Source organism: Galeopterus variegatus, unplaced genomic scaffold (assembly GCF_000696425.1).
Source record: "Galeopterus variegatus unplaced genomic scaffold, G_variegatus-3.0.2 Scaffold4465, whole genome shotgun sequence".
Lineage (NCBI taxonomy): Eukaryota > Metazoa > Chordata > Mammalia > Dermoptera > Cynocephalidae > Galeopterus > Galeopterus variegatus.
Window position 1 is genome coordinate 51031 of NW_007730576.1, and position 26824 is coordinate 77854.

Here is a 26824-nt window from a genome sequence, read left to right on the forward strand (position 1 = left end):
TCACACTCATTAGGATGTCTCATGCGGATAAACTTGGGAAGGTACAAATCGAAGAGACAACAGCTTTCACACTGCTGTTATTGAAGACCAAAACGTGTGCACGCACGCCATCCACCCTGCAATTACAAATCATGGCCTTTGGCTTCGAGGTGACGAGATTGAATTTTACGAGAAGCCAACCGTTTTATTTCCAATGTGAGTTTCTCCACTCCTCAGGCAAGAGGCCAAGGGACACCTCCATAAATTATTTTTGGGCACTGCTGAAGGCAGGAAAGGCAGAGCGGGCCCTTCGGATAAAGAAGTGGCCTCCAATGCTGCTGCTTGCAGAATGGCCCCTTGGAAGGGAACCACACGGTGGGCTCGGTGTCCTTCATCCAGCCGGCTGGGCTGCAGCCTGTGTCCCACCTGACCCCACACAGAACCACTCTCAGATCTCTGAACACACCCAGGAATTTTTGTTCCCTCAAACAGTCAAGACGTTCCTGCTTCCAGGCCTTTCTTTGCCTTCAGTTGCCTTAGCCAAGACCCCTGTCAACCACATTATCGGGAGGGAGATCTCAGGAGGCATCCCGGCACCCCCCTTCATCCCACTACCCTGTGTGTTTTCCTCAGAGCACTGACCCCACCTGAAGTGGCCTCAACTGTCCCCACCTCCCCCCACCCCAATGGCAAGCTGTCTTCTGTTCACTGTGAGCACCGTGCCTGGCACACAGCAGGTGCTCAGAAAATACTTGTTGACTGAATCGTGCATCTTATTTATAGTGAACATAAAACCCACTCGGCCTGGGATCATCCCAGTTTATGCCTGTGTTCCTGGAGTCATTTTCCTTTCTTTTTGCTGGCTGGCCAGTGCGGGGATCTGAACCTTTGACCTTGGTGTTATATAACACTGTGTTCTAACCACCTGAGCCAACCGGCCAGCCCTTGGAATCATTTACAGCTCCTCCTTTTACTCTAACAAGTGACTGGGTTTGATGATAAGTATTGCACTGTTTTGACGAGAGGTGGTACAGCCCTGGAGTTAGGAGCTGTAAAGTTCTAGAATCAGACAAACTTCATTGTCAATCCCAAGCTGTCACTTGCTACCATGTGATCTTCATGACCCTCTCTGATCAACCCATCCTTGCAGCATTTCACGGAGACTAAAAGACAGCGTGTGTATAAGCACTTGATACATGGGACATTGTAGGCATTCGATACACGTTGTTGTTAAAAATAATCATAATAATGTTTGTCCTCTAAAGACAAATTACTAGGTCCAGCACCTGGTAGCTATGTGACCTTGGCCCATTAACCTACCACCTCTGCTTTTCTCATCCCTAAGATTTTCTCATCTCTAAGAATCCCTAAGAATTCCTGAGCTCACAGGGTTGTGGTGAGGATGAGATGAGATCATTCGGGTAAAGCACAGTGCCTTACTTATCCTGAGCGCTCGATAAATGTAGCAATTATTAACAGCCACCCTGCTGCCATTCCTCCTAAACTCATGAGTTGCTTGAAGGCAGGAGCCCTGTGCATTCGCTTCTGCAGCCCTAACACTAAATGTCTGGCACATTTTTCTTGAAGGAAGAAACGGAGTGGGCTTCTTTTTGAGGTCAGCCCACACTCGTCACCACTGAGCTGGATTCCAGACTTGAGAGAAAATGCGCGATGGGACACAGAGAAGGTGTGTGGCGTGGGTCGGCTGCACAGCACCCCAGAGGTAGAAGGAGGATCTGCTGGGGTGTGGAGGGTTTACAGATGGTAAAATCCCCAGCTGCTTACACACCTACCAGTGGGAGGGCGAGGTTTGTGAAATGTTAAAAATGAGTCAACTTTCTCTTAGACAACAAGAACAGCAACAAAGACAGTGATGGAGAGAGGAAAAAACAGGGCGTGGGTGAAGGAAAGAAACAGGCACCTGAGCCCAGCTCTTGGGAAACTTAACCCTTTGTGTGGTGGGGTGGTAGGGCTGGGCTGGACAGTCACTGATCTAATTTAGACCCTCCCAAAGGGGTTGGATCACAGCCTTGCTCACAGATGCTCATTTCAGACTCCTCTGACACCGCTGGGGAGATCAAAACACAGGACGTGTGGTTTGTAGGTTGTACATATGTCAAAACCGTCAACTGTTTCTATCTGAATTTAGCAATTCAGCAGACTATGGAGTGGGGCTGCTCAGATGGCTGAGCACTTTGACTGCACACAAAGGGAGTTCCTTTTGCAACCCTGTCCTCTTCCTCCAACTGTAAAGTGAGATTATGAAGCAGAATCCAGAGGCCTCACTGCGTGCCGAACCTCAAATGGTAAAGCCAAGAGTGGGGGGCTCCCGGCACAGAGTGGTCAATGGTACCACCCCAATACTGCCCACGCCACCTCACCTTCAATGCCATGACCTACCCCCCTAGCACCCTAGGAGCTGGGGCAGATAGATTGGTAAGGTGCCGCCCAGGAATGTTGGAGGCATCCCATAATTGGACTCCAAATTCCTAGCCTGGAATTACCCCACTTCCTTATGTTCTTATACTGGGTATAACAATTCAGTTTCCAATCAATCCATCAGAGGTCTGTGTTATGAAGATCACAAAATGTGCTCGGACGTCCTCTGACCTGTTCCTCCAAGTCTGGAAGGTAACTGCTCAGAAAGGAATGCCAGTCCGTAAGCCAACTCTCCACAAATCCTAATGACAGCTCCTTTAAACAGATTCAACAGGTTGTATTTGTCACATGCCTTTTTTTATTCAGAATACAAAATGTAATTGTGGGGTCTCATAAACTGAGCTCTACTAATTAATGTGGGAACTCTAGGAGGGTTCTCTATTCCTAGGATTTCTTCTACCAGAATAACCAAGTGAAGCAATGTGTCAAATTTTGTTTTATAAGCTAGTAGTTTTACTTATGTCCGTGGAATCTGGAGCCAGACTATTAGGTTGTAATCCCAGCTCTTTCACATCCTGGCTTTGTGACTGTGGACTGGTTACTGAACCTCCCTGTGCCTTACTTTTCTCATCTGTAAAATGGGGATGATGATAATAACACACAGAGCTGTTGTGTGGATTAATGAGCTAATATATGAAAGCACTTAGAAGAGTACCTGGCACACTCTTAGCTACTTTATTCAGTAAATACTTAGTAAATGTAGCTACATACATAAGACAGAACTGCCTTAAAGAGCGACTGACCTGCTTTTATTTTAAAGATCACCAGGGCAGGTTTCAACTTTTATTTTAGAAGCAGAGAGGCAGTATAAAATAGTGGTTAAGAGCACTGACTATAACACCATATTGCCTGGGACTGAATACCAGCTCAACCTCTTTTTCACTGTGTGACCTGTGGCCAGTTACTTAACTTCTCTGAGCTTTAGCTTCCTTAGCTCTAAAACAGAGATAATATTGCCTTGAGGATTAAGTGAGTTAATAAATGCAAACCACATAGTAAGTAACAGCAAAGTATGGCAATTTGCTGTTGTCACTGTATTTCTAGTGGAGGTCCCATCAGCAGCTTCCATGGTTACCTTTGTAAAATACCAAGATGCCATTCAAAGTCCCAGGAGGCAGCTAGGTAGCCAGCCATTCTCTTCCCACCTGAGTTCTGTTGGAAGGTGCTGACCTACAGTTCATCAGTGAATGTGTAGCAAGCAGAACTCAATTAAAATTGACCAGGATGGCTCTGCAGCCTCCTCAGTCCCCATCCTGTGGCAGGGCTGAGGGATAAGGGGGCAGACAGAGCAGCCATTGCAAAGACAGCAGGAGGGAGGCCACAGCAAGGGTAGCTGCCACATTGCCCAGCAGTAGTGACACATTGTAGCTACAGAGAAGAGCCTGAGTCCCCTCCATAGGCAAAGCACCAAACCATTCACCAGGCAGGAAGGCAAGGAGACCCCCCAGTCCTAAACGGCAGCCCTGGTCATGGGCCTGGCCCAACCCTCTGATTCCCGGCATGGAAAGGCAACAGACATACTGGTCCTTCCCCACGGTCACCTGTCCTGGGAAGCCACAAATGCATGGACAAGTGTGGCTGTCTTAGTCCCTTCCTGCTGCTATAACAATATACTGTGGACTTGGTAATTTATAAACAACAGAGATTTATTGCTCGTGGTTCTGGAGGCTGGGAAGTCCAAGATCAAGGCAACAGCAGTCAGTGTCTGGTGAGGGCTCGTTCCTCACAGACGGTGCCATGTGTCCTCACATGGTAGAAGGGGCAAACTAACTCCCTCAGGCCTCTTTGATAAAGGCACTAACCCATTCCTGAGGGCTCCACCCCCATGACTAATCACCTCCGAAAGGCCTAACCTCCTAACCCTACCATCACACTGGGGGTTAACAAACATTCAGACCACAGCAGCCTCTGAACCTTGCACACAGCTCATGGAGCTGATGAAGCCCTGTGTGGGCCCAGAACCCTGATCAATACTGCCAGGCATATGAGAAAAGAGTCACAAGGCTCCTGCTGGAATGGAGCTGGAAGTGTCACCTGGAAGTGGGGACAGAGCAACACAACAGAAGATGGTGTGACTCAGTAGGACTGAAACTAGAGGTGCTGAGTGTGGTCGGCAGAAGGAAAGTTTCCCAGAGGAAGGAGCTGGATCTTAAAGGACACAAGGCAATGGAGGGGGAGACAGGGGTAAAGGGACAAGCCCAATAAACATCTACCCAGAGAATAGCTTTCCACCTAAAAAGGAGCATACAATTGAAAACAGATCTTTCTCTACCTTCTTTTTTTTTTTTTCGTGACCGGTAAAGGGATGGTGGTCGGCAGAAGGAAAGTTTCCCAGAGGAAGGAGCTGGATCTTAAAGGACACAAGGCAATGGAGGGGGAGACAGGGGTAAACGGACAAGCCCAATAAACATCTACCCAGAGAATAGCTTTCCACCTAAAAAGGAGCATACAATTGAAAACAGATCTTTCTCTACCTTCTTTTTTTTTTTTTTCGTGACCGGTAAAGGGATCGCAACCCTTGGTGTGGTGTCACCCACACCGTGCTCAGCCAGTGAGCGCACCGGCCATTCCTATGTAGGATCCGAACCCACAGCAGGAGCGTCGCTGCGCTCCCAGCGCCACGCTCTCCTGAGTGCGCCATGGGTACGGCCCTTTCTCTACCTTCTAAGAAAAGATCGCATTTCCTGTCAGATCTGATTGAGTCTGGAAGGTGTTTTGTAACTGCACCTCCTTGCCTACTTAATAATGTCCAGACTTGTTAGTATTCCTCAATTTCAGGTGCATTTTGCCACGGCCCCTCTGATCTATGAGGCTCGATTTCCCTAAGATTCTTGCAGCTTTAACTTGGCTGGCTTAAGCAGCGATGGTATTTAATCAGTGTGATAGTACACTTTATTCTTTAAAAACATGGCAAGTTTTGCAAATTGGTCCTGACGGAGAACCTCACATTTAAAGGTATGAGGGAAAATTCAGTTTTTTCCCCCATATCTGAAAATGTGAGGTTCTCCATCAGGACCAATTTGTAAAATTTGCTGATATTAACTTTATATGTGTGTGTGTGGGGGGTGCGTTTGTATGTGTGTGTATATTAACCCACCTAACAAATAGACCTGCCTCGAGCTAGATATTTAAGGCTCTGGGTCTCAATTTCCCTCACTGTAAAGGCCCTATGGGGAAAGCACTATAAGGCTCCATTTTGGTTCAGCATGGAGAAGGGTGCTGGGACCCATAAGTGATGTCTGCTGTGGTCACACTAAGGAGAGTGGAAGGTGTAGCATGGCTGCTGGCATCTGGATCAGCTCAAAGGACCCTTCTAATAGTACTAAGATCTGGAATAATCATCTCAGTCCCAAACAGAGGGTAATTTAGAATCTCTAAAGTCCTTTTAGTTCAAATGTTCTGAGCATTGAGTTATAAAGGCCACACTCATAGGTTCAAAGAGTCCTTTTGCTGCAAATGGAAAAAACGCTGTTTGTGTTGAGAAGATCCCTCTGGAGCCCAGTCTCCCATGGCAAGCATGTGCCACAGGCCCACAGGTAGCAGTCACGAAGTGTCTCCTCCACCAGTACCTGGTGGGATGGAGGGATGATTTCCCAGCATGAGCAACCAAGCGTTTTTGCACAGTTGTTGAGTCACAGTAATAACTTCTGTGAGAGTCTAAAATTATTTCTGTTATGAGCTACTTTCATCTTATAGAAAGTGCCCCTCAACGCAATTTCAAAAAAGAAAAGAGAAAGGGCTTAGGGGAAGGAACAGAGAAAGAAGTAATTGGTGGGGACCATGAAGCCTCAAAACTTCTCTGTGAAGAATATTCTAGATTCCCATGACAGCAGTAACACTGAGGCTTACAGTCAAGAAGTCAACGTGCTGTGAAGGCCACAGGGCCAGGGCATGGCTTCCCAGCCTTGCTCTTTCCACATGCAGTAATGCCGAATGCACACACTGCAGAGGGCCGGGTGGGCAGGGCCAGGATACCAAGAACAGAAGGACGAGTTTAAAGAGGATGCACAAAGGAAGGCAAACGTGGTTTCCATACGGCCCATCCCCACTCTCCACATGCAGTAATGCCGAATGCACACACTGCAGAGGGCCGGGTGGGCAGGGCCAGGATACCAAGAACAGAAGGAGGAGTTTAAAGAGGATGCACAAAGGAAGGCAAACGTGGTTTCCATACGGCCCATCCCCACTCTTCAGAGAAACTCAGTAAATGTGGGTCTGCGTGTTTCTGTCCCAACTTCTCAGCACCCATTGTCATCTCCCCCCAGCATGCACAGCCGAGGGACATGCTTCAGCTGCCCCAGAAAAGATTAGTATGCTGTGTTCCCATATCTCTAAGAAACAATCCAGAAACCTGCCCAATCTCAAGCGGCTGCTGAGAACAACAGAGTACCAGCTGCAGAGTGCCCTGCCCAGCCAGGGTTCTCTAACCACGACGCTGCCATGCCAGAGCCACACAATTCCCCTGGACCTCCCCACCCTCATGCATTCGCTATCTCCCCACCCCTTGCCCCCTCCACCTGCAGACTCCTCGAATACCAGTGACAGAGTCCTGCTGCTGGGGACTTCCTGCACGACAGACTAACACACAAGCCGATAACTTACTCAAGTCCTGGAAGACATGGAGGCCGCCGAGGTGGTCTCTAGGTTGAGAGCTCGGGGACATCTACATCTGATTTCTGCTCCTACCACCACTTGTCACCAGAAGCTCTTAAGTCCCAACCCCTAGAGTCACCCCTAGATGTGAAAGGCAAATATCTTTTCAGAGGGAAAATAGCACATTGGCAAATGATCACTGATTCCCATCATGGATAATCTCACCCGTAGGCAGACTTGGGGAGAAAATAATAAGATTGATGGGGCTTAACGTGGGGAGGGAACTAGGTTCCAAAAGCCTTGAGCAGTCAGGGATGACAGGAACAATATCACAATAGCAGTTACATTTTTTGCACATCCACTGGGCACTGTGATTCAGGCTTCAGAAGCACTATCTCACGTAATCCTCTCAACAACACTATAAGGTAAGTACTATTATCCCACACTTTATAGATAAGAAGCTGAGGGACTAAGAGACTATGTGACTTGAGGCAACACGCCATTCATTCATTCAACATCTACTTATTTCACACGTGGCTCCAGCACTAACCCAGGTTGAAGGCCATGGAGTGGAAGATCTGGATCCTCACTGAGCACATGGACTCTAGAGTCTGTCTGGGCTTTTGTAATGCCCCAGATGGGACAGTCCTCAAAGGGATACATTAAATGTTTGCTGAACTATGAAGACACATGGAGGAGGCCCAGCAGGGAACTCAGGATCAGCCCACTCTGAGGTGTGCTCGCCTTGGAGCTGCAGGAAGAAGGGAAACTAGAGTGGGACGGGGTCCCATTACAGTTCCTGGAAGGCAGGGACTGAGCCTGCCTTATCCTCGTGTCTCCTCAGTGTCTCCACAAAGTAGATCTCAAAGGACTGTCCCAAGAACATAGCCAGCCACACCTTAGCAGCGCCAGGCACCAGAATCACTCCCACAGAGGGCAACCCGGAGCTGACTGAGCAATGCTCGCCAGCAGCACACCCCGGAGCCAGTCTCAGCCTACCCTGTACCCCTCCCCACCCACGGCCCAACACAACCACCAGGGAACCCCTGTCGCGTGCATGAGAACTGCAAGAGAAGACATCCACAGCCATTTTCATCTCTTACCAGGCCGCACCAGGCCTAAGACGGGTGGGTTTATTTACTGCCAATTAATCATGGAAAAGGTCACAAGCTGTGTGGCTAGAATGAACTAAAATTAGACATACAGAAGAAAAGGCTATTATGATTATTAAAGAATCCATGCATTAAGCAATGGAGAAGGTCAAGGTAAACGGAAAAAGTCTTTAAGTTATGGTGTGACCCAGAAAATACAAAGATCAATGAAAAACACTAAGATCCCGACCTTTCTTAGGAAGGCTGTACTGGAAGAGATAATAACTAATACTTTGCGTGTTTACTTCATGTCGGACATGGTCTAAGGATATTACATGCTATCAACTCATTTAAACTACACAACAACTCTCTACAAAGTGGGTTATGTGACTATCATGCCCATTTACAGATGGGGAAGCTGAGGCACCAAGCTAAGCAAGTATACAGTAGAGAGCTAAAAATGCCTCTCTAGCTTATTCTGTGCTTTGAGAAGATGCCAAGAAGCAGACAAATGTTCATTCGAGATGCGTTGCCATTTTGTTGCCTATTTGAGATGAGAGATTCCACAAAGCATCGTCCCTCCTCATGCTCAGGTGGGGCATGCAGAGACCCAGCCCTGACATGACCTGGCTATATGACCCTGGGCAGGCCAGGGGACCTCTCCTGAACCAGGACAACCTTTCATTGGATAACAATTTTGATATAAATGAGAAGGAGGCTAAAGTATCTCAAATCAGAACACACTAAACCTGACCGATTTGCAGTCATGGAAAGCATGGTCCCTTCAGCCTCAGGAGACTTTAGAGCATCGCTGTGACCCAGGGAGGATCCTGGAGGGCTCTGGCCCCTACCTCAGATCAGGTGCAGGGGAAAGATGGCCTCATTTTCTTTGCTTTTACAGTGCTGTGATGACCCCTGAGGGCAGCGACGAGTCTAAATCTCACCCATCTGCCTGCAGCCCGTCTCCTGGCCCTGCCCACTGGATGTGTGTGGGACCCAGGCCCTCTCGTGCCAGCTGAGCAGACACCCCTACCCCAAAGCCCATTTCTAACAGCAGATTCCATTCTGTGTGGATGACAACACTGCCAGGAAAACACTAACCAGAGTGCTAGTGTTACCCTCCACCTTCCAGGAAATGAGGCTCCAGCCAAGGAGGGGGCACAGAAGAGGGGGCAGCTATTTCCAGAGCAGAAACACGAGAACTGGAACTGGGACACTGAGCAGTATGAGGTATTGAGAGTATGTGCTCTGGAGTCCAGCACTCCCAAGTTCAAATCCTTCCTCTGACTTGGGTCCTATGATGGGACCTATCTCATAGGACCATTGTGAGGACTAAATGGAAATAGTATACTTGAAGCCCTTAGCACAGTGGCTGGCACAGAGCAAGCATTTGATGACAATAACAACAATACAGAAAACTCGGGAATTGTTTTCAATTAGACTCCAGCAGAGTAGAATCATTCCCAGTTTAAGCTGCAGGTGACTCCTGAATCATTTTCATTTCAAAGTTCAGAAACATCTTTTATTTTGCTGAGGCAGAGACTTAACATGGCCCCCCAAACCTGATCTTGCCTTCTTTCATAGTGTTAAGAAGTGAGTCAGGCTCCTGGAATAAAGACTAGATTTCTCAGCTGCCCTGACACATGACCCAGTGCTGCCCAATGGGATTGGCCACCCTCCCTTTGCCACTGCTCCCCGTCCCCTGCAAGGGATGCGGATGCAGAGGAAGACATCTTGGGCCACATGAATGAGCTCAACTCTCTAGGGAAGCAGAGTAACAAGATGGGAAGGGTCTGGGACTCTGACACCGTGGAACTGCCCCATGGGGCCATGTCAGGGCTGTTTTGTGAGAGATGCACTTCTGTCTTCTATAAGCCATTGTTACTTGGGGGCCACAGCAGAATTCAACTCACAGCAAATCCAGTGAGTACCCTGGCATTTTGCCAAGACCAAGACATACAAGGATGCATAAAATGTGCCCCCATCTTCAAGCAACTCTCAGTCTAATAGAGGGGTTTGTTGGGCTGGCTGGTTGGCTCGGTTGGTTAGAGCACTGACTTGTGAACACCAGGGTCATGGGTTCAGATCCCTGCACTGGCCAGCCACAAAAAACAAACAAAACCAAAATATCCTCAAAAAATATTGAGAAAAAATAAAGATCAACATAATTTAAAAAAAGAAAGAAATAGAAGGGTTTGTAATATAGGACATGGTAGTGACGGTTTACAAAGAATTTTAAAAATTCATTATGCATAAGCAGAACAAGGGCATCAGCTGCAGAAACTAAGCATGACTTATCCAAGATCACAGTAAGAACTGGAACTAGAACTCTTCTCTTCCAAGTTCAAGTCCGATGCCTTTTCTGCTACTCAACTGTAGAGGACCAAATGTACTGGTGTTGCCTGCTGGGACATGCCCTTCCCTGCCTAACCCTATCTCAAGATCCTTTCTTGATGCTGATCCATATTTCTGAGTTTTAAGAGCATACATCAAATTCACTCCACCCAAGACTGAATTCCTACATACCAAATGTACTGGTGTTGCCTGCTGGGACATGCCCTTCCCTGCCTAACCCTATCTCAAGATCCTTTCTTGATGCTGACCCATATTTCTGAGTTTTAAGAGCATACATCAAATTCACTCCACCCAAGACTGAATTCCTACAAGACACCATGAGTCCCAAGAATGTCTCAACCAAATTTTTCCATTGCACTGTCCTGTTGAATTCCTAGATTAACTATAAAGCTATACCTCTCTATATGCAAAGCTGAATTGCAAACAGGGTTAAGTAGAATAATATTAGTACAACTGCCCTATCTTTTTCCAATGCTAATTCAGTTTCCTATAGGCATTGACGTGCATCTAGATCAATACTAACTTGGATTATAACAAAATCAATTAAACACCCAACCTCGACCTTTCAGACGCTACGTGATCTAACCCTTACCTACTTCTCTCCACTCCAGCCACACTAACCCCCTAACATGTGAAACTCATTCCGACCTCCAGGCCTCTGTCTTGGGCATTCCCTCTGCCACAGACACTCTTCCCTTAGATCCTCGTATGGCTCGCCCTGTCACATTCCATGAGTCTCTGCTCAAAAGCCACCTCAGAGAGGCCTTCCTCAACCATCCCTTTCAAAATAGCCTTCCCAGTCTGTCACTTTCTGTTCCCTAACCCTGCTTTAATGGCGTTCTTCATTATCCAAAATTACATTATTTACCATGCATGCATTTACTTATTAATCATCTGACTTCCCCGCCAGAATAGAAGCTCCATGAGAGTAAGTACTCTGTTTAGTTTATTGCTTTACCTTAGTGCCTGCAATGAAGCCTGGCACAGAGTAAGCGCTCAATAAGGCTTTGAGAAATACGTGGATAAATTAATTTGTTGAACATTTACTCTGTGCCAAGCACTATGCTAGACTCTGAGCACGCAGAGATTTAAAAACAAAAACAAAAACACAAAGTCATGTTCCTATCCTCGAGTTCATAGCTCAGAGAGGGAGATACCTAGAGAGGTGTCCAAGCCCAGAAGTGCTAGAAGAGAGTCCCCATGATGTTCCCAAAGCACAGAGGAGAAAGCACCACCCCACCCCACCCCACTGCTTGATACTGGAGAACCACCAGCTCCTTCCTCCTAGTGGAGAACACAAACGTGTAAGACACAGCCCTGCCCTTGGAAGCCTGCTGTCCAGACGAGGGTTCCACATCAACTCAACCCCGATGAACAATATAACTGCACTTTATGATGGGGTTTGTGACTAACCCGCTCAGAAAATAGTCACCTATGCAGAAGCTTAAAATCATTTTTGAAAAGTCTCTATCAGAGATGCTCCTGATGCCTGAGGACTTGGAATTAAGAACTTCTGTCTAAAGAGAGAGAATGATAACAGCACAACAGAATTAATTTTATACACTCTGGGAGGGCAGAGGGGGAAGAGGGGACAGACATGACAGCCCCCAATTTGTAGGAAATTAGTGCAATTCTAACTAGCTGCCTTCAGAGAATAACAAGTCCTCAAATGCTCCATCTTTTCCTTAAAACAAAGCATAACGACAGGAGCAGGGGAGGGACTAGGACAGGGCCCGGGAAGCAGGCGGAGGGGCTGGGGGCTTGGTTCATCTGTCTGAAGTCAAAAGCAGATGAAAGGCTTCCAGCGGCCCCACTCCAGCATGCCCACCAGCTGGGACCGCGACACTCCTTCCCTTTATTTACCGAGCTGCCAGGAAGGCGAAGAGGCAGGATGCTTTGTGAAAGCTGAGACTGAAACATTGATGAGGGACGGTAACTGCACATCTCCATGACTGGAGGACAGGAGCCGCCGCGGGGAAGGTTCTGCTGCACATCAAAGCAGGTCCTGCCACAGCCCCTGAAGGAACTGCACTCAAGGATGCTTTGTGAAAGCTGAGACTGAAACATTGATGAGGGACGGTAACTGCACATCTCCATGACTGGAGGACAGGAGCCGCCGAGGGGAAGGTTCTGCTGCACATCAAAGCAGGTCCTGCCACAGCCCCTGAAGGAACTGCACTCAGCACCAGCTCTGGGCCTGGCAACAGGTGTCCCCACCCCTGGAACGCCCTCCCTGCTTTCTTGCCTCTCCACTTCCTTCCTCCAAGTCAAACCTACCTCCCCATGAAGGCATCTCTGATTGCTGCCAACTGCAATGACTTAGAACCACAGAAACCTTGGAACGTGAAAGCCAGAGGAAGCTTCCAGATTAACAGGTCCAATTCTCACATCCTCTGGAAGAAGAGCCCAAAGTCCACGAGGTGGAGTGACCTGGCTTCCATGCCTCTCTGGCAGGGTTTTCCACCCCCCTGCTCTCTGCTCTGTCTAGGGACAACCCACCCTTCTCTACTGGCTCCTTCAATGTCTTCAATGAATGTTCCCTCCTTTCCCGCCCTTTCACTTCAGGCCCTGGCCACTTGGCCACCTAACCTCCTCTCCGGTTGTCTCTTCCTCTCTCCCCTTCCTCAGTGGCATGGTTCAGGCCTGCTTATCTCTCCCCTGGGCTGCTGTGTAAGATTCACAGTGGCACCCCAGGCACCCTCCTCCCGGCGCTCACCATGCACACCCTCACTTCAGATCCTTCCATGGCTCCCCAGTGCCTAGATTAGGTTCGAGTCCAAAGTCCTTAGCAAGGCCTGTGAGCCCTCCATGACCTGGGTGTGCAGCCTCAGGGGTCCCAGCTGCTGATGAGCAGTGGAAGAACTGTGCTGGCAGGACACAGCCCAGACAGCCAGAAAGACGCAGACGTGAGTCCTCTTCCCTTCTGCCCCATCCTCTCTCTGCCCACTCCCCCCTTACAGTCACCCCCACTATTGTGGGTAGAATTAAGCCCCCAAGAAGAAATGTTCAAGTCTTAACTGCCTGGTACGTGTCTGCAAATGTAATGAAGTTAAGATGAGGTTACAACAGCGTAAAGTGGCCCCTAGTCCCGTGACTGGTGTCCTCATAAGAAGAGGGAAATTTGGACACAGAGACATCTGTAGAAGGAAGACAATAAGAAGGCAGAACACACAGGGCAGAGGCTGTGTGAAGACAGTGGCAGAGACTGGAGGGATCCATCTAAAGCCAAGGGACACCACGAACTGCCAGCAACCAGCAGAAGCTGGGAGAGAGACCTGGGAAAGACTCTCCCTTAGAGCCGCCAGAACGAACCAACCCTCGATTTTAGACTTCTAGCCTCCAGAACTCTAGCCTTCGAGCCACCCTGTTGTTGGTCATCTGTCTGGCAGCCCTAGGAAAGTCACACACTCACTCACCCACCTGAACTCCGGGGTCATGCAGACCCTCTTCCTCTGTCCCTCTCACACTCTCCTGGCTGGGTGCAATGGGAAATGGGGGGCTCTGAATTGTAGCCCCATCAATTCCCAGCTGAGACACCTGGAATAGGTCTCTTAAGGTCTCGGAGCCTCAGTTTCTCCTCTGTAAAACGGGGCACCACACTATCTCAGGTGTTAGAAGTAATATGTGTAACCAACTCACATAGAATAGAAGATAAATAAGTGTCGTCTGCTGCTATTCCTAGGCCTTCTCTTTCTGGGAGGTCTTTCTGGTCCTTCCCAGCTCTGCCCTGGAACTTCCTCCACACCCTGCACGGCTGAGACCCCAGTGAGTGGCGCTGCCTCTGTCAATTTGGGAGAGCGTCCCCTTCCACTGTCCTCTCAGTAATCCCTCCTTTCTCAGGGCAGAGCAGGCACCTTCCTTCCCACCCACCTGCACCCCCTGCCCTAGAGCAGCAGGCCCCCTCCCCCGCTTTACGAGCCTGCCAACACTCAACTTGTTGCTTTTAAGGACAGGCCCCTTGCCAGCTCCATCTGCCTCAGGGACAAGCTGTTTAATGGAGCGAGAGAGTTGGTTCCAGGGAAGACAATGAATTTCAACGCTTCCCGACACAGCAGCCACAGCACCCCGCCTCCCAGCCACGGCCTTCAGGGCTCAGAAGTCCTGCAGCCCACCCCACTCCCGGATCCCTGAGCTCCGGGAAGTACATGACTGGTCCAGGGTCCCACAGCTGGGTAGTGGCAGTTAGTTCCCAAACCAGAACCAGCTGTCACTCTGATTCCTACAAAGAATGGTGCGTTTCATAAAAGTTAAAAATATACAGAGAGGAAGACAGGAGGTGAGAGGGAAAGAGGAAATAGGAGAGGTGGGGGCCTTCTGTCTAGAAAATGCGTGAAGAGTTGCTTCCTGGGTCACTCCAGATTAGAGAAATTTAACCCAGAAATCTAAAAAGTGAAAAACCTACTACAAAAATACATTTCCCTCTCTTATGAGTCAGCTCTTCCTTACCTACTATCTACACTCCCCATGCTTCCCGCTGGTCTCATAGAAACTCTTTTCCATGGGGTCTCCAAATGGGAGGGATGACGACCCTGACACGGCGCCCCTCCTACAGGGAGCAAGCCACAAGGCGCGCACAACCTCAGTCACTACCTGCCTCCCTAACATGGCTGGGTCAGAGCTCCCTATCCCACAGGCTCAGCATTAGCAAACACTTTGCAGAGGAGGGGATGCTCACCTCCCCCTCCACCTTCCTCCGCAGCAGCCCCTAAGATTCCTCTTTGGAACCCCAGGTTCCCTGGCACCCGAGGTGAAAATGCCTGATCCAGGCCACTCCTCCTGTTTCCCAGCAAAAGAAGTAGAAGGCTAGAGCAAGGGACATACCCTGAGTCATTGCCAGGAGCAGCGGGCTGGTATGAATCCTTGCCCTGGCCCACCTTCCTCTCCAATCACTCCAAACACTGGCCCACCGTGCCCACCAAGATGGGGATTTCCTCACTAGGACATGGCCCCTCGTGCCACTGTGCCCTTGTGCATGCTGTTCCCTCTGCCTGGATTGTCCCTCCACTCCCACCCTTGGTCCTCTTTTGCTGCCTGGAGTGAACAGATTCTAAGATGACCCCCAAGGATCCCCAAATCTGGTACTCATAGCCTGGGGAAGCACCCTCCCCTCTTGAGTGTGGGCTAGCCTAACTTGCTTCTAACTAACAGAATACAGCAAATGTGAGGAGATGTAATTACGTCACATAAGACTGTAACCTCCATTGTGCCTACCTCTGTCCCTTGATGGCTTTAATAAAGCAAGTCACCATGTTGTGAGCTGCCTGATGGAGACACCCACAAGGCAAGGAACTGAGGCTCTGAATCCAACAGCCTGCAAGGCACCATATCCTGCCAGCAACCATGTGAACTTGCAAGCACATCCTTCCCCAGTCGAGCCTTCTGATGAGACCCCAGTGTTGGCTGACACCTTCACTGCAGCCTGTGAGAGACCCTAAAGCAAACAACACATCTAAGCTTAGCCCGTACTCTTGACCCACAGAAACTGAGATAATAAGTAGGTGGTGTTTTAAGCTGCAAAATTTGCACCATTTGTCATAGAACATTGGTAACTAACACATAATCCTAAGGAATTACTACTTGCCTTTTGAAATTCAGCGCCAAGGGCACTTCCTATGTGAAGCCCTCCCTGAAAAGTTAGGCTTCCCCTCCGTAACCATCACGAGCATCATTCCCACCCCCACCATCTTCATCATGCTCATCACCACAACTACAGAGGGCCTCGTCTATGCCAGGACTGTGGGGGGGGGGGGGGCTTACATCTACCAGTTCCTTCAATCCTCACAACAGATGTATGAGGGAGGTTCTGATACTCAACCTCACTTTAATCATGATGGAACTGACGCACAGACAGATTTTAAAGTTACACAGACTGGAACCCAGATAGCTGGAGCCTATACTGATAACTTTCCCACACTGCTTCTCAACACCACGGTTATAACTAGGTATTGAGGGCCGGCCTGTGGCTCACAAGGGAGAGCGTGGTGCTGATAATACCAAGTCAAGGGTTAAGATCCCCTTACCGGTCATCTTTTAAAAAAAAAAACAAAAAAAAAAAACTAGGTATTGACTCTTGCATCGCTCCTTCTTGTCAGTGGAACCTTTGGAGACAGAAATTCTGACCTTCGTTCATGTGACACATTTAGCTGAGCATCTAACGCATACCAGGCATCCGTTAGGCATGGCAAAGAGGACACACAAAAAAAAAAAAGAAAAAGGAAACCTAAATGATCAATAAATAGATGAAAAGGTGCTCAGCCTCACTAGTAATTAGAGAAATGCAAACTATAGGAAGAGGAAGACACCACTTTATTACCCATCAGATTAGCAAAAATAAAAAGCCTGAGCACACTAAGTTTTGGTGAGGATGTAGAGAAATGAGAGCTCCCTCATGTCCTGATAGTAAGTATAAATTGGTACAACCACTTTGGAAAGCAATTTGTTTTTATTGTATAGTAATGATGTTAATAAAGATGTTACTATGTACCAGACATTGTTTTAAGTGTTTCTTTCAAAATATGATTTAATTCGTACCACAACTTTTGCTGCGTTTTATTTTAGTTTAGTTTTTTTCCCCCATGTTACAGCTGAGGAAATAAGTGAAATATTGATGCATTTATAACATAGCTGAACCTTGAACACATTATGCTAAGTAAAAGAAGCCATTCACAAAAGACCACTTATTGTATGGTTCCATTTATAGGAAATGTCTAGAATAGGCAAATCTATGGAGATAGTAAATAGATTAGTCAATAATACTCCTTTATATAGATATACCACATTTTTTTAGCCATTCATCACTGGATTGTCCGTTTGGGTTGTTTTTAGTTTAAAATCTGTTTGGGTTATTTCTGGAATAATGGTTAAGAAGAAAGGTTCTGGAATCAAATTGCTCCATTTTCTAGCTGTGTGATTTTGAACAAAGTAATTAACCTAACTAAGCCTCCATTTCTAGATCTAAAAAATACAGAAAAATACTTACATCATCGTGAGGATTAAATGTATGTAATGTGCTTAATATAGAGCCTGACATAAAATGTTTGCATATTATGTGTGCATATTATGCATATTTTATTATCTATTATTTTTATTAATTCACAAATATTGATTGAGCATTTCACTCTTTGCCAGGTATTGTGCTAGGTACCAGAACAAGATAGATATGGTCCCTGTACTCATGGAGTGATACTTTAATATGTACTAGTTATTATAAAAGTTATTTTAACAATTGCTTTAATGGTGGAGAGTTTCTGTTCCAATTAAATTGTAGTTTCCCCATGCTTCCAAAAGTTTGTACATTTTATTGAACTAACTTTATTAAGTAGTTTCATTAATTGCATGTATATAAAATACAAGAGCAGCAGTACACTGTGCCATAAAGTAAGAGATAAGAACTCATTAAATTTTTACCTGAATCAGTGAAGATGTATTGATGAATCCTAGAAAATTTGCTACACTCTTTATATTTTGGTTACTCAGTAAATGGTTTATTCAATTTCTTTTTTTTTAAAGGTAGGGTGGTTTTAGTATCAAGGGATAAATAGTGTTTTGGTATAACTTATCAAGATATTTTAAAAGGAACATTTTAAGAGAAGTTAGATTTAGTGTGGTCTTTTGTTTATAGATGGTTGAAATGTCTTTGTAATAGAGGTACTGTATCTAAATGTTACAGGGTAGGAAGGTAGAGTCTTAAAGAATGGATAATAAGGGCTGGCCCTGTGGCTTACTCGGGAGAGTGCAGCACCGGTGGCGCTGAGGCCACGGGTTCGGATCCTATATAGGGATGGCTGATGCGCTCACTGACTGAGCGTGGTGCAGACCACACGGTGCGGAGGGTTGCAATCCTCTTACCAGTCAGAAAAAAAAAAAAAAAGGATAATAGGAGGAAAACACTATTTAAATTATTTCTCATCTTTTCTGTGAAGCTGAGGAAAAGAGTAAATTGCTAATTGTCATTTTATGCTTTCCTTATTACAATTTACTAGATGACATAGTTTTTTTTTTTTTTTTTTCCTTTTTGTCTTTTTTTGTGACTGGTAACGGGATCGCAACCCTTGGTGTCGCGCCTGTACCGCGACCGGCAATGGGATAGCAACCCTCAGTGTTGCGCCCGCACCGCGCTCAACCAGTGAGTGGACCGGTCTCTATATGGGATCCGAACCCTCGGTGGGAGCGCCGCCGTGCTCCCGAGCACCGCACTCTACCAAGTGCGCCACCGGGCCGGCCCCAGATGACACAGTTTTGCAAGTACATGTAAAATATATTTGAAGTGATCAACATGTACTGTACATGTGAATTATTGTGGTCACATTGCACCCATTCTTGCTAGTTACAACTTCTTAAAAAATAAATATATATGTATATTTTTTACATTCTATGGATGTTATTATGGAGCAGTTGGGAGTGAGGGGGAGAGGGGAAAGAGGAAGGAAATGGGGTGGAAGGAGGAGGGGTGGGATTGAGGCCTGTGGCACCCCCCTCATTCCCACAGGGGAGACCAGGGGGCTTCCAGCAGTGGCTTGGTCATTGCTGGCCTGGGTGGGTGCAGATGTCATGGAGGTGTGGCAAAAGCTCTCATCCCCCACCACCCCAGCTCTGGAACCCAGGGCCCTTCTTGCTGTGGCTCGGTGGTCATTGCTGGGCTAGTTGTGTGTGGTGAGAGGTGTGGCTGAGGTCCCTGGCCCTTCTGGGACTTCCAGTCCTTCTAGGTGTTATAGTTGTTCTTTGGTGAAATGAAACCTTTACTAGTTAATATAAAACTTTGACTCTGGTTTTGGGTGCTTTGTTTTTTCTTTCAGTTCCGTGTTATTTGCTGTTCCCACCACTTAAAGTCTGTGCTGGAACTCATTTGTTTTTCTTTGCTTACTTCTAAAGTGGGGGAACTTCCTGTGGGGACCAGTACTTGTGCTCCGTGGTTCAGCTAAATTGCTGCTTTGCTTCTGGTTCCCTAGGGGAAGGCTTTTTGTGCAGCTCAGGTTTTAATGGTTGACTTTATAGGTACATCTGGCTCTTGAGAGATCTGATGCACCTAGGTTGTGTAGAAACTTTGGTCTGGGCCTGAGTCTTTTCATCAAACTGTACCCCATGCAATTCTGTATTACTGACTAGTCTTCTCTGAGTGGTCCTATGCTGATTGGGGGGCAGATCAGCTGTCCTTGCTGTGCCCCAGTGTTCCCCTCGTGGGCCTGTCTCCACCACTGCCTGTGCTCCAAACACTTCCCATGGGACTGGCCATGCTCTGGTCTCTTGCGATGACTCACCTGCCCTAAGTGGCTCCTTTTTTCACTTGTAGTGGCTCCTCGGTTCTACGGGGGTCCACGGGAACCCTATTAGTGGTCTTGCTGGCCTGGGGGCCACCAAGGCCCTCTTCTCCCCTGCCGCCTCCAAGCAACTTCATCTGAAGGGCACAGCTGTGGGTTTCGCCAGCTCCTGCTCTGTGCGCTCAGCATCTCCAGCCTGGAAAAAGCTAGGATTTGAATAGTTTGGAGCAGTTTTTTCTTTCTCTCGTTGTAGCTTCTCCTGCCTTCATGCACTCTGTAGGTGTCTCCTTCTCTTCCCCTGAGCTCTAGTGGCCCCAGCTTGGTTGTCATTGCTTTTTTATAGTTGTAAATTGGTTGATTTGTGGGAGAGAGTGATACTGGGGACCATCTATTCTTGAAGTCATCTGTGGACAAATTTAGATCAAAGCTGGAAAGAATCACAGCTTACTCCCTGACCTTTCTTATGCTATCCTTCCAGAAAGATTTGACCCTTCAGTTGCGCCCCTTTTTTATCCCAGGGACCTGGACCTAGCCCAGGACCTCGGGAAGAAGGACTGGCTTCTCTGCTCCTTGGAGATCTGAACATCAATATTCTGTGCCTTTTCTCACAAGCCCCACCCCCTAGTTACAACTCTTTTTAACTAAAGTACAGAGATTGAGAGAAAAAGTAATAACTAATAATACGGGTGCAAAAAAAGCATGACATTATTAACTAGTAAGTTTTATTTATTTTTTAAGGTAATCAGTGGACAAATTATTTTTGAGTGTTTCATTATTCCATCAAATCTTTATCTTCTGGCTCTTGGCCTGTCATTCCCCTCACTTTACAAGCGAGCTTCTTCAAACATTGTCAATACTCATTGTCTCATATTCCATTACTCTTTAACTGATTATAAACTGGTTTCTGCCCCTTCCACTCACTAGTGACTTCCTAATTATTTATATTAGTGAGGACTTCTCAGCCTTTCTGTAGCATTAATGACTGGTCATTTGCATCTTTATGCGGGTACTTCAAAAAGTTCATGGAAAGATTATCTTTTAATTCTGTTTTTCCACGAACTTTTTCAAGTACCTTCATATGAAATGTTCTTTCCCTTGTTTTCTGTGAAATCCGTCAGAGTTTTCTCCTACCTCTGAGGCTATTTCTCTATTTCTCTGAGGAGCCAGTTTGCTTTTGCTTGTGCTTTAAATGTTGCATATTCTAGAATTATGTTCTTAGGTTTCTTTTCTTATTTTTTATTCTTTCACTTGTCAATCTTCCATGTATGTTTATGGTTCCATCTGTTTTCAGGAACTAATGGTTCCCCAGTGTATATCTGGAGCTCAGCCTTTTTGTCTTAGCACCAGGTCTGAAATTACAATTTTCTATTGAATTCAGCTGGTTGTTCTCAAACTCAACATTCTCGCATCCCTGAAAATCTATACAATTTACTATATTCTCTTATTTTGATACAACTTTTCATTTAATTGTACCAATTTGTAGTAAAAAACATCATCTTTAGTATCTCTCAGATTCATCCTATTTTATCTGTCTCTGCTATAGTACTTACACTTCAAACCCCCTTATTCTCTCTCCTGGGGTATTAAGTGTCCCCGTAGTGACTTTTTTGCATCCAGAATTGACCCCTCTCTCTTTTGTCTAGCTTCCTCATTGCCATCACAGTGATGTTCTAAAATGTAGTGTTTTAGTATGGGATTCCTTATCTTAAAACCTTTTAGATGCTTCTTATTACCCAGAAGTAGTTTGCGAATAAACATCTGTGGCCAGCCTGCTTTTGAATCATTTAGAGAACTTTTGAAAAGCTCATATTCTGTATCTTCCCCCATAGTTTCAAAATCAGTATAGAATTTAGGAATCTTTTTTTTTTTTTTTTTTTACCTTTTTGAGACCAGCTGCACCGCGCTCAGCCAGTGAGTGCTGTGAGCGCACCTGTCATCCCTATATAGGATCCGAACCTGTGGCGGGAGCACTGCCACGCTCCCCGCACCGCACCCTCCCGAGTGCACCACGGGCTCGGCCCTAGAATTTAGGAATCTTTAAAAAGTTTCCCAGATGGTTTTGATAAGCAGGTAGTACTGGAAAACACTGACCTATACATGTGGTTTAAATTCCTTATCATGGAGTACAAGGCTCTTCAAGATCTGGTGCCAGCCTGCCTCTCTAGCACCATTTCACTCTGCTATTCCTCACCTCATTAACTGTGTTCCATCCAGGATGCCTTCTTCTGGCCCTGGAATCCACCAGGCTTGATCCTCTTTTGGGACCTTTGTATAATATTGTTTAATCAGAGTCAGGACCCAATTTTTCTACCTACTCCACCTCTGCTCCCCCCTAAACCCCAGCCAGCACCTCCTTGGATTTCACACATGGATATAAGGTTAAAATCCACTGGGCTAATTCAAATCAATGAGTCCCGGAGAAATTACTTGACTTACTCAAGTCATATCATATTAATGGCAGAACATATCTAAAATTCAGGATTTATATTCCTAACATAGTTCTTATTTATTGCTCTTCTGTGCTTTCAAATGTGTTGTGTTTAGGCAGGTTGATCTGAATTGATCTTTTAATCCTTTCCTTCTTAAATAAATTACCATTCATTTGTTTCCTCATTCATGTATTTGTTTATTCATTCAACAAACGTTTATCTATAGGAGCAGTGCTGGCAGGGGTGTGTGTGCAGAAAATTTGAATAATGTATATTTCCTCTCCTTAAGGTTCTCAAGACATATTTTATATATTTTATATTCAATCATAAAATATTATAAATAAATATAAATTATTAATTTTTTAGAAAAGAAACCATAGTATGTCCTTTTCCACTCTTTTCTTTCTTTTTGTTTTTATCCAGGGAAAGACCATGTTTGTAGATTTATTGGCTGTGGGAGGAACGATCGATTCAACTATGTGGTCATGCAGTTGCAGGTAGGTTACCTTGAAAATTTATCTTAAAGTCTTTCAGTTTTGATCAAAGTACCCAATTACAGTAAATACGAGTAAAAATAACATTCTGGGTATCATCTCAGAATGTTTTACACTGTGCAGATGGAACTTTATTTAAACAGACTTGATACAGATTTTCCATAAACAAAATAGTTGTCTTTGTCAGCTATTTTAATTGACCCCGTATCTTCACATATTGGAGATCTCTGCAAAGTTTTCAATCCTTTCATGTATTGTGGGCTATGTTAGATTTGCTTTGTCCCTTCCCCTTCCCCCCTTCATTACCTTAGGAATTCCAGTTTTCCATTTATGTTCTCAAGTACTGTATTAGTCCATTTCTGTTACTGTAACAAAATACCTGGAACTGGGTAATTTATAAAAAAATGAAATTTATTGCTTACAGTTTCAGAGGTTGGGAAGTCCAAAGTCCAGGGAACACATCTGGTGAGGGTTTTCTTTGGTGTTGGCTTGACAGCAATGCAGGGGTCTCACATGGCAGAAAAGGGCGGAGCAAAGAGAGAGAAAGACTCCATGTGCTCTCCTTTTCAAGCCCTCCGAACCACGCCCGTGACCACTATTATTAATCCATTCTCTGTGCCATGGTCCTGTAGTCTAATCACCTATTCAAGGCCCCATCTTTCAATAACCATAATAGGACTTCCCGCCCTCTTAACACTGTTGCAGTGGGGATGAAGCCTCCAACACATTAAATTTTCGGGGGACACAATTCAATCCTAATAAGTACTATGTTCATTTTGTGCTGCTCTAGCAGAAAACCTGAGACTGGGTAATTTATAGAGAACAGAGATTTATTTCTTACAGTTCTGGAGGCTGGGAAGTCCAAGGTTGAGGGGCCCACGTCTGGCTGGGGCTTTCATGTTGCATCATTCCATGGAGGAAGGGCAAGAGAGCATGTGTGAGGCTGGGGAGAAGGGGATCAAACTCATCCTTTTCATTAGAAACCCATGTTAGTGAATGAGCATTAATTGATTCATGAGGTCAGAGCCCTCATGACCTAATCACTTCTTAAAGGTCCCACCTCTCAGCACTGTTGCATTGGAGTTTAATTTCCAACACACCAGCTTTGGGGGAAACATTCAAACTATAGCAAGTATCAACCTTGACTACTTGGAAATTTAAGCATTAGTTAAGATAGAGGAGAAATGCCATTCCTTTTTCTCTTTCCATCATTAACTGTTCTCTGTTTTTTAGATGGGGGTGGAGTTGGGTTGAGGGAGCAGAGGAAAGAAATCCATAAAGGGAATGTTGAATAATGGCTGCAGCAGGCAGAAGAGAGAAACCATTCCATTTTCTTGGACACTTCTTATGGCCCTGAAAACACCCCCCCCACACACACACCACACATACCACACATACACACCACACACACACACATACACACACACACACACCCTGAACTATAGTCACCCTCAAAGTTTAAAAGCCATGGTTCACCTTGCTGCCTAACTTAGGGTTCTCAGGATATCCTTTCTATTTTTTTTTTGGAAATTTGGTTCCTTTGTTTTTTTTCAACTTATCTATATAACAGTGATTTCAGAGACATAGTTCCTGGTCTGTGTGCTGCTTTTTCTCATCAGAAGGCTTTTCTTGTTTCTGGCAGCCATCCTTCAGCATTTGATTTAGATCTAAAGATATCAACCTCTCTGTAGACTATAGCCTTATGGTCATTTGAGTCTTGTGATTCACTGTCTCTGGAGCCAGCATAGCTTTATTTCTTGAAGCAGCTATCCCTGTACCTTTTTAGGTTATTAATGTGGACCCTGCTTTCTCTTTGGCCAGTAATAATATAACTTTTTGTATAATATTTTATAGTTTTCATCTGGATTTATCAAGATTTATCATCTTAATTGATCTTCCCATGGGGAGGAGAGGACAGGTTTTATCCCCATTTTGCAAATAGAGAGGCTGAAGCCCTCTAGCTTTCTGGTTTGTCTGGGACTAACTTGCTTGATGGGAATTAAAGCTGGTGGAAGCCTGAGGCCAGTATTCTTGCTGTAATAATAAAAAAACTGTTCAGTTTGTCTTCAGGTTACTACTGACTGGAGAATTATGGAGAGGAGAATTTTTAGTCTGGAGAGTCTCTCAGTCTCAGCACATAGTCACTTATTTTTATTCTTGCACTTACCTAAATCTTACTGTAAATGGGAAGGCTCTTTCTACTGGGAAAACTAAGGAGACTGTTGTGTATCCTGATGGCATTTGTGGCCTTTGGCAAGCTCCTGTGGATTCATCCAAGAACCTTTCCATTTGACTTCCATGCCATATTTTTTTCCTGTCATAAGAAAGTTAACCCGCCATTAGACCCCCATCCCTATAGTTGTGATTGACTTGATTTGGGTCAAGGCTAAAGCTAGCCAGTATAACTGCAAGAGCATATGCTGTATTATTTAACATATGAAAGATAACGCCTAGGCCTCTCCCATACATTTTGATAAAATTCAGATGCTAAGATCTCATTTCCCACTGATAGTTCTAATTTCTTACAAAAATTCTTTGTCTTTTTTCTTCTCTTCTTTCTGATGATTCAATTACATAATATCTGCCTTACAAATTGTAAGGATTAAGAAAAAAAATTTTTTTTAAAGAAAAAAATAATAGTTTTAAAGAGTTACCCTATCTCTGTTGAAATTCTAGCTAATTAACATTAAAATGAGTAACCATTAAATTGAGTCTTAATGGGCTTGCTGGTTAGCTCAATTGGTTAGAATGTGGTGTTGGTTACACCAAGGTCAAGGGTGATATTTTGTGATAAGCATATTACCTAGGGAGGAGCAAAAAATATTTGGAGTCCTGTAACCAATACAAATGTAGATCTAGATCACCTAACATAAAAGCTGCCATATTTTTGTAACTTTTAATTATTATAGGAAAAATTAAAATACACAAATGTAGAGAGAATAGTGTAATGAACACCCATCTACTTATCACTCAGCTTAAATAATTATCAATATTTGGCCAGTCTTGTTTTCAGGTGTATTATCTATCTCCTATCCCTCCTCAGATTATGTTAAAATAAATCCAAGGCATATTTTATCTGTAAATATATGGGTATATATTTCTAAGAGACAAGGACTCTTTTCTCCCCTCTTACATTAAACACTATAAATAATCATTTTTTAATAATAGTATCAGATATCAATTCAGTCTTCAGATTTTCTTGATTGTCTGTCTCTCTCTTTTATGTTTTTTACATGTAGTTTACTTGAATCTGGTTCCAAACAGAGTTTACACATTGCTTACCTCATTTTTTTTCTGATTTATTTTTTATCTTTTACGTAAAGTTTTTTATTAGCATATTCATTATTACAAATCATGATTTTTCTTTATGCCCTTTACTGGACCTGTCCCTCCCCAAGCCCCCTCCCTCCCACCTTTCTGCCCTCCCCATCTCTAGTAACCTTAGGTTTGTTCTCTCCTTCTGAAATTTCAATGAATTGTAGTTTTTTCTCCTTTTCTTTCTTTCTCTTTCCCTCTCCCTCCCTCCTTCTCCCTCCCTCTCCCCCTCCCTCCCTCCCTCCTTCTCCCTCCCTCTCCCTCTCCCTTTCCCTCCCTCCCTCCCTCTCTCTGCCTCTGGCAGGCTGGGTCACCAGACCCCTTCAGGCAGGTCTATGAGCTAGGTAACCGGCCAAAAGGTCCTTGGAAGCTATAGGTTGGAAAGCATAGCTGCGCTGGGCGGACACACGAGGCCAATGCCCAACCTCCTGCATCACTTAAACTCCTCTCCCTCTTCCTCCCTCTCTGTTTCTATCTCTCTCTCTCTCTATCTCCCTCTCTCCCCCTCCCTCTCTCTGTCTCCCTCTCTCTCCTTCTCCCTCCCTCCCTCTCTCTCTGTTTCTCTCTTTCTATCTCTCTCTCCTTCCCTCTCTCTCTCCCTCCTGCCTTCCCTCTCTCTGTTTCTCTCTCTCACCCTCCCTCTCTCTCTCTGTTTCTCTCTCTTGCCCTCCCTCTCTCTCTTTCTCTCTTTCTATCTCTCTCTCTGTCTCCTCTTTCCCTCTCCCTTTCCCTCCCTCCCTCTCCCCCTCTTCTTTCTTAGCACCCAGTTATAAGTAAGAAAATGCAGTATTTTCTTTCCTAGTCTGACTTACTTCACTTAACATAGTTTTCTTGCTTATCTCTTACACTTCTTTTAATCTCTTGGTTCTCGC

At 45.4% G+C, this 26824-nt stretch overlaps 1 protein-coding gene across 1 annotated transcript in view; it reads left to right on the forward strand.

Moving 5' to 3' along the window:
- The window catches only part of TTBK2 (tau tubulin kinase 2), a 105149-nt gene that overhangs the window by 5454 nt on the left and 72871 nt on the right, over positions 1-26824 (forward strand). Inside the window, exon 2 of the mRNA XM_008587607.1 lies at positions 22567-22640. Coding sequence (XP_008585829.1) covers positions 22567-22640 — 74 coding nt within the window. The remainder of the gene's footprint in view (positions 1-22566; positions 22641-26824) is intronic.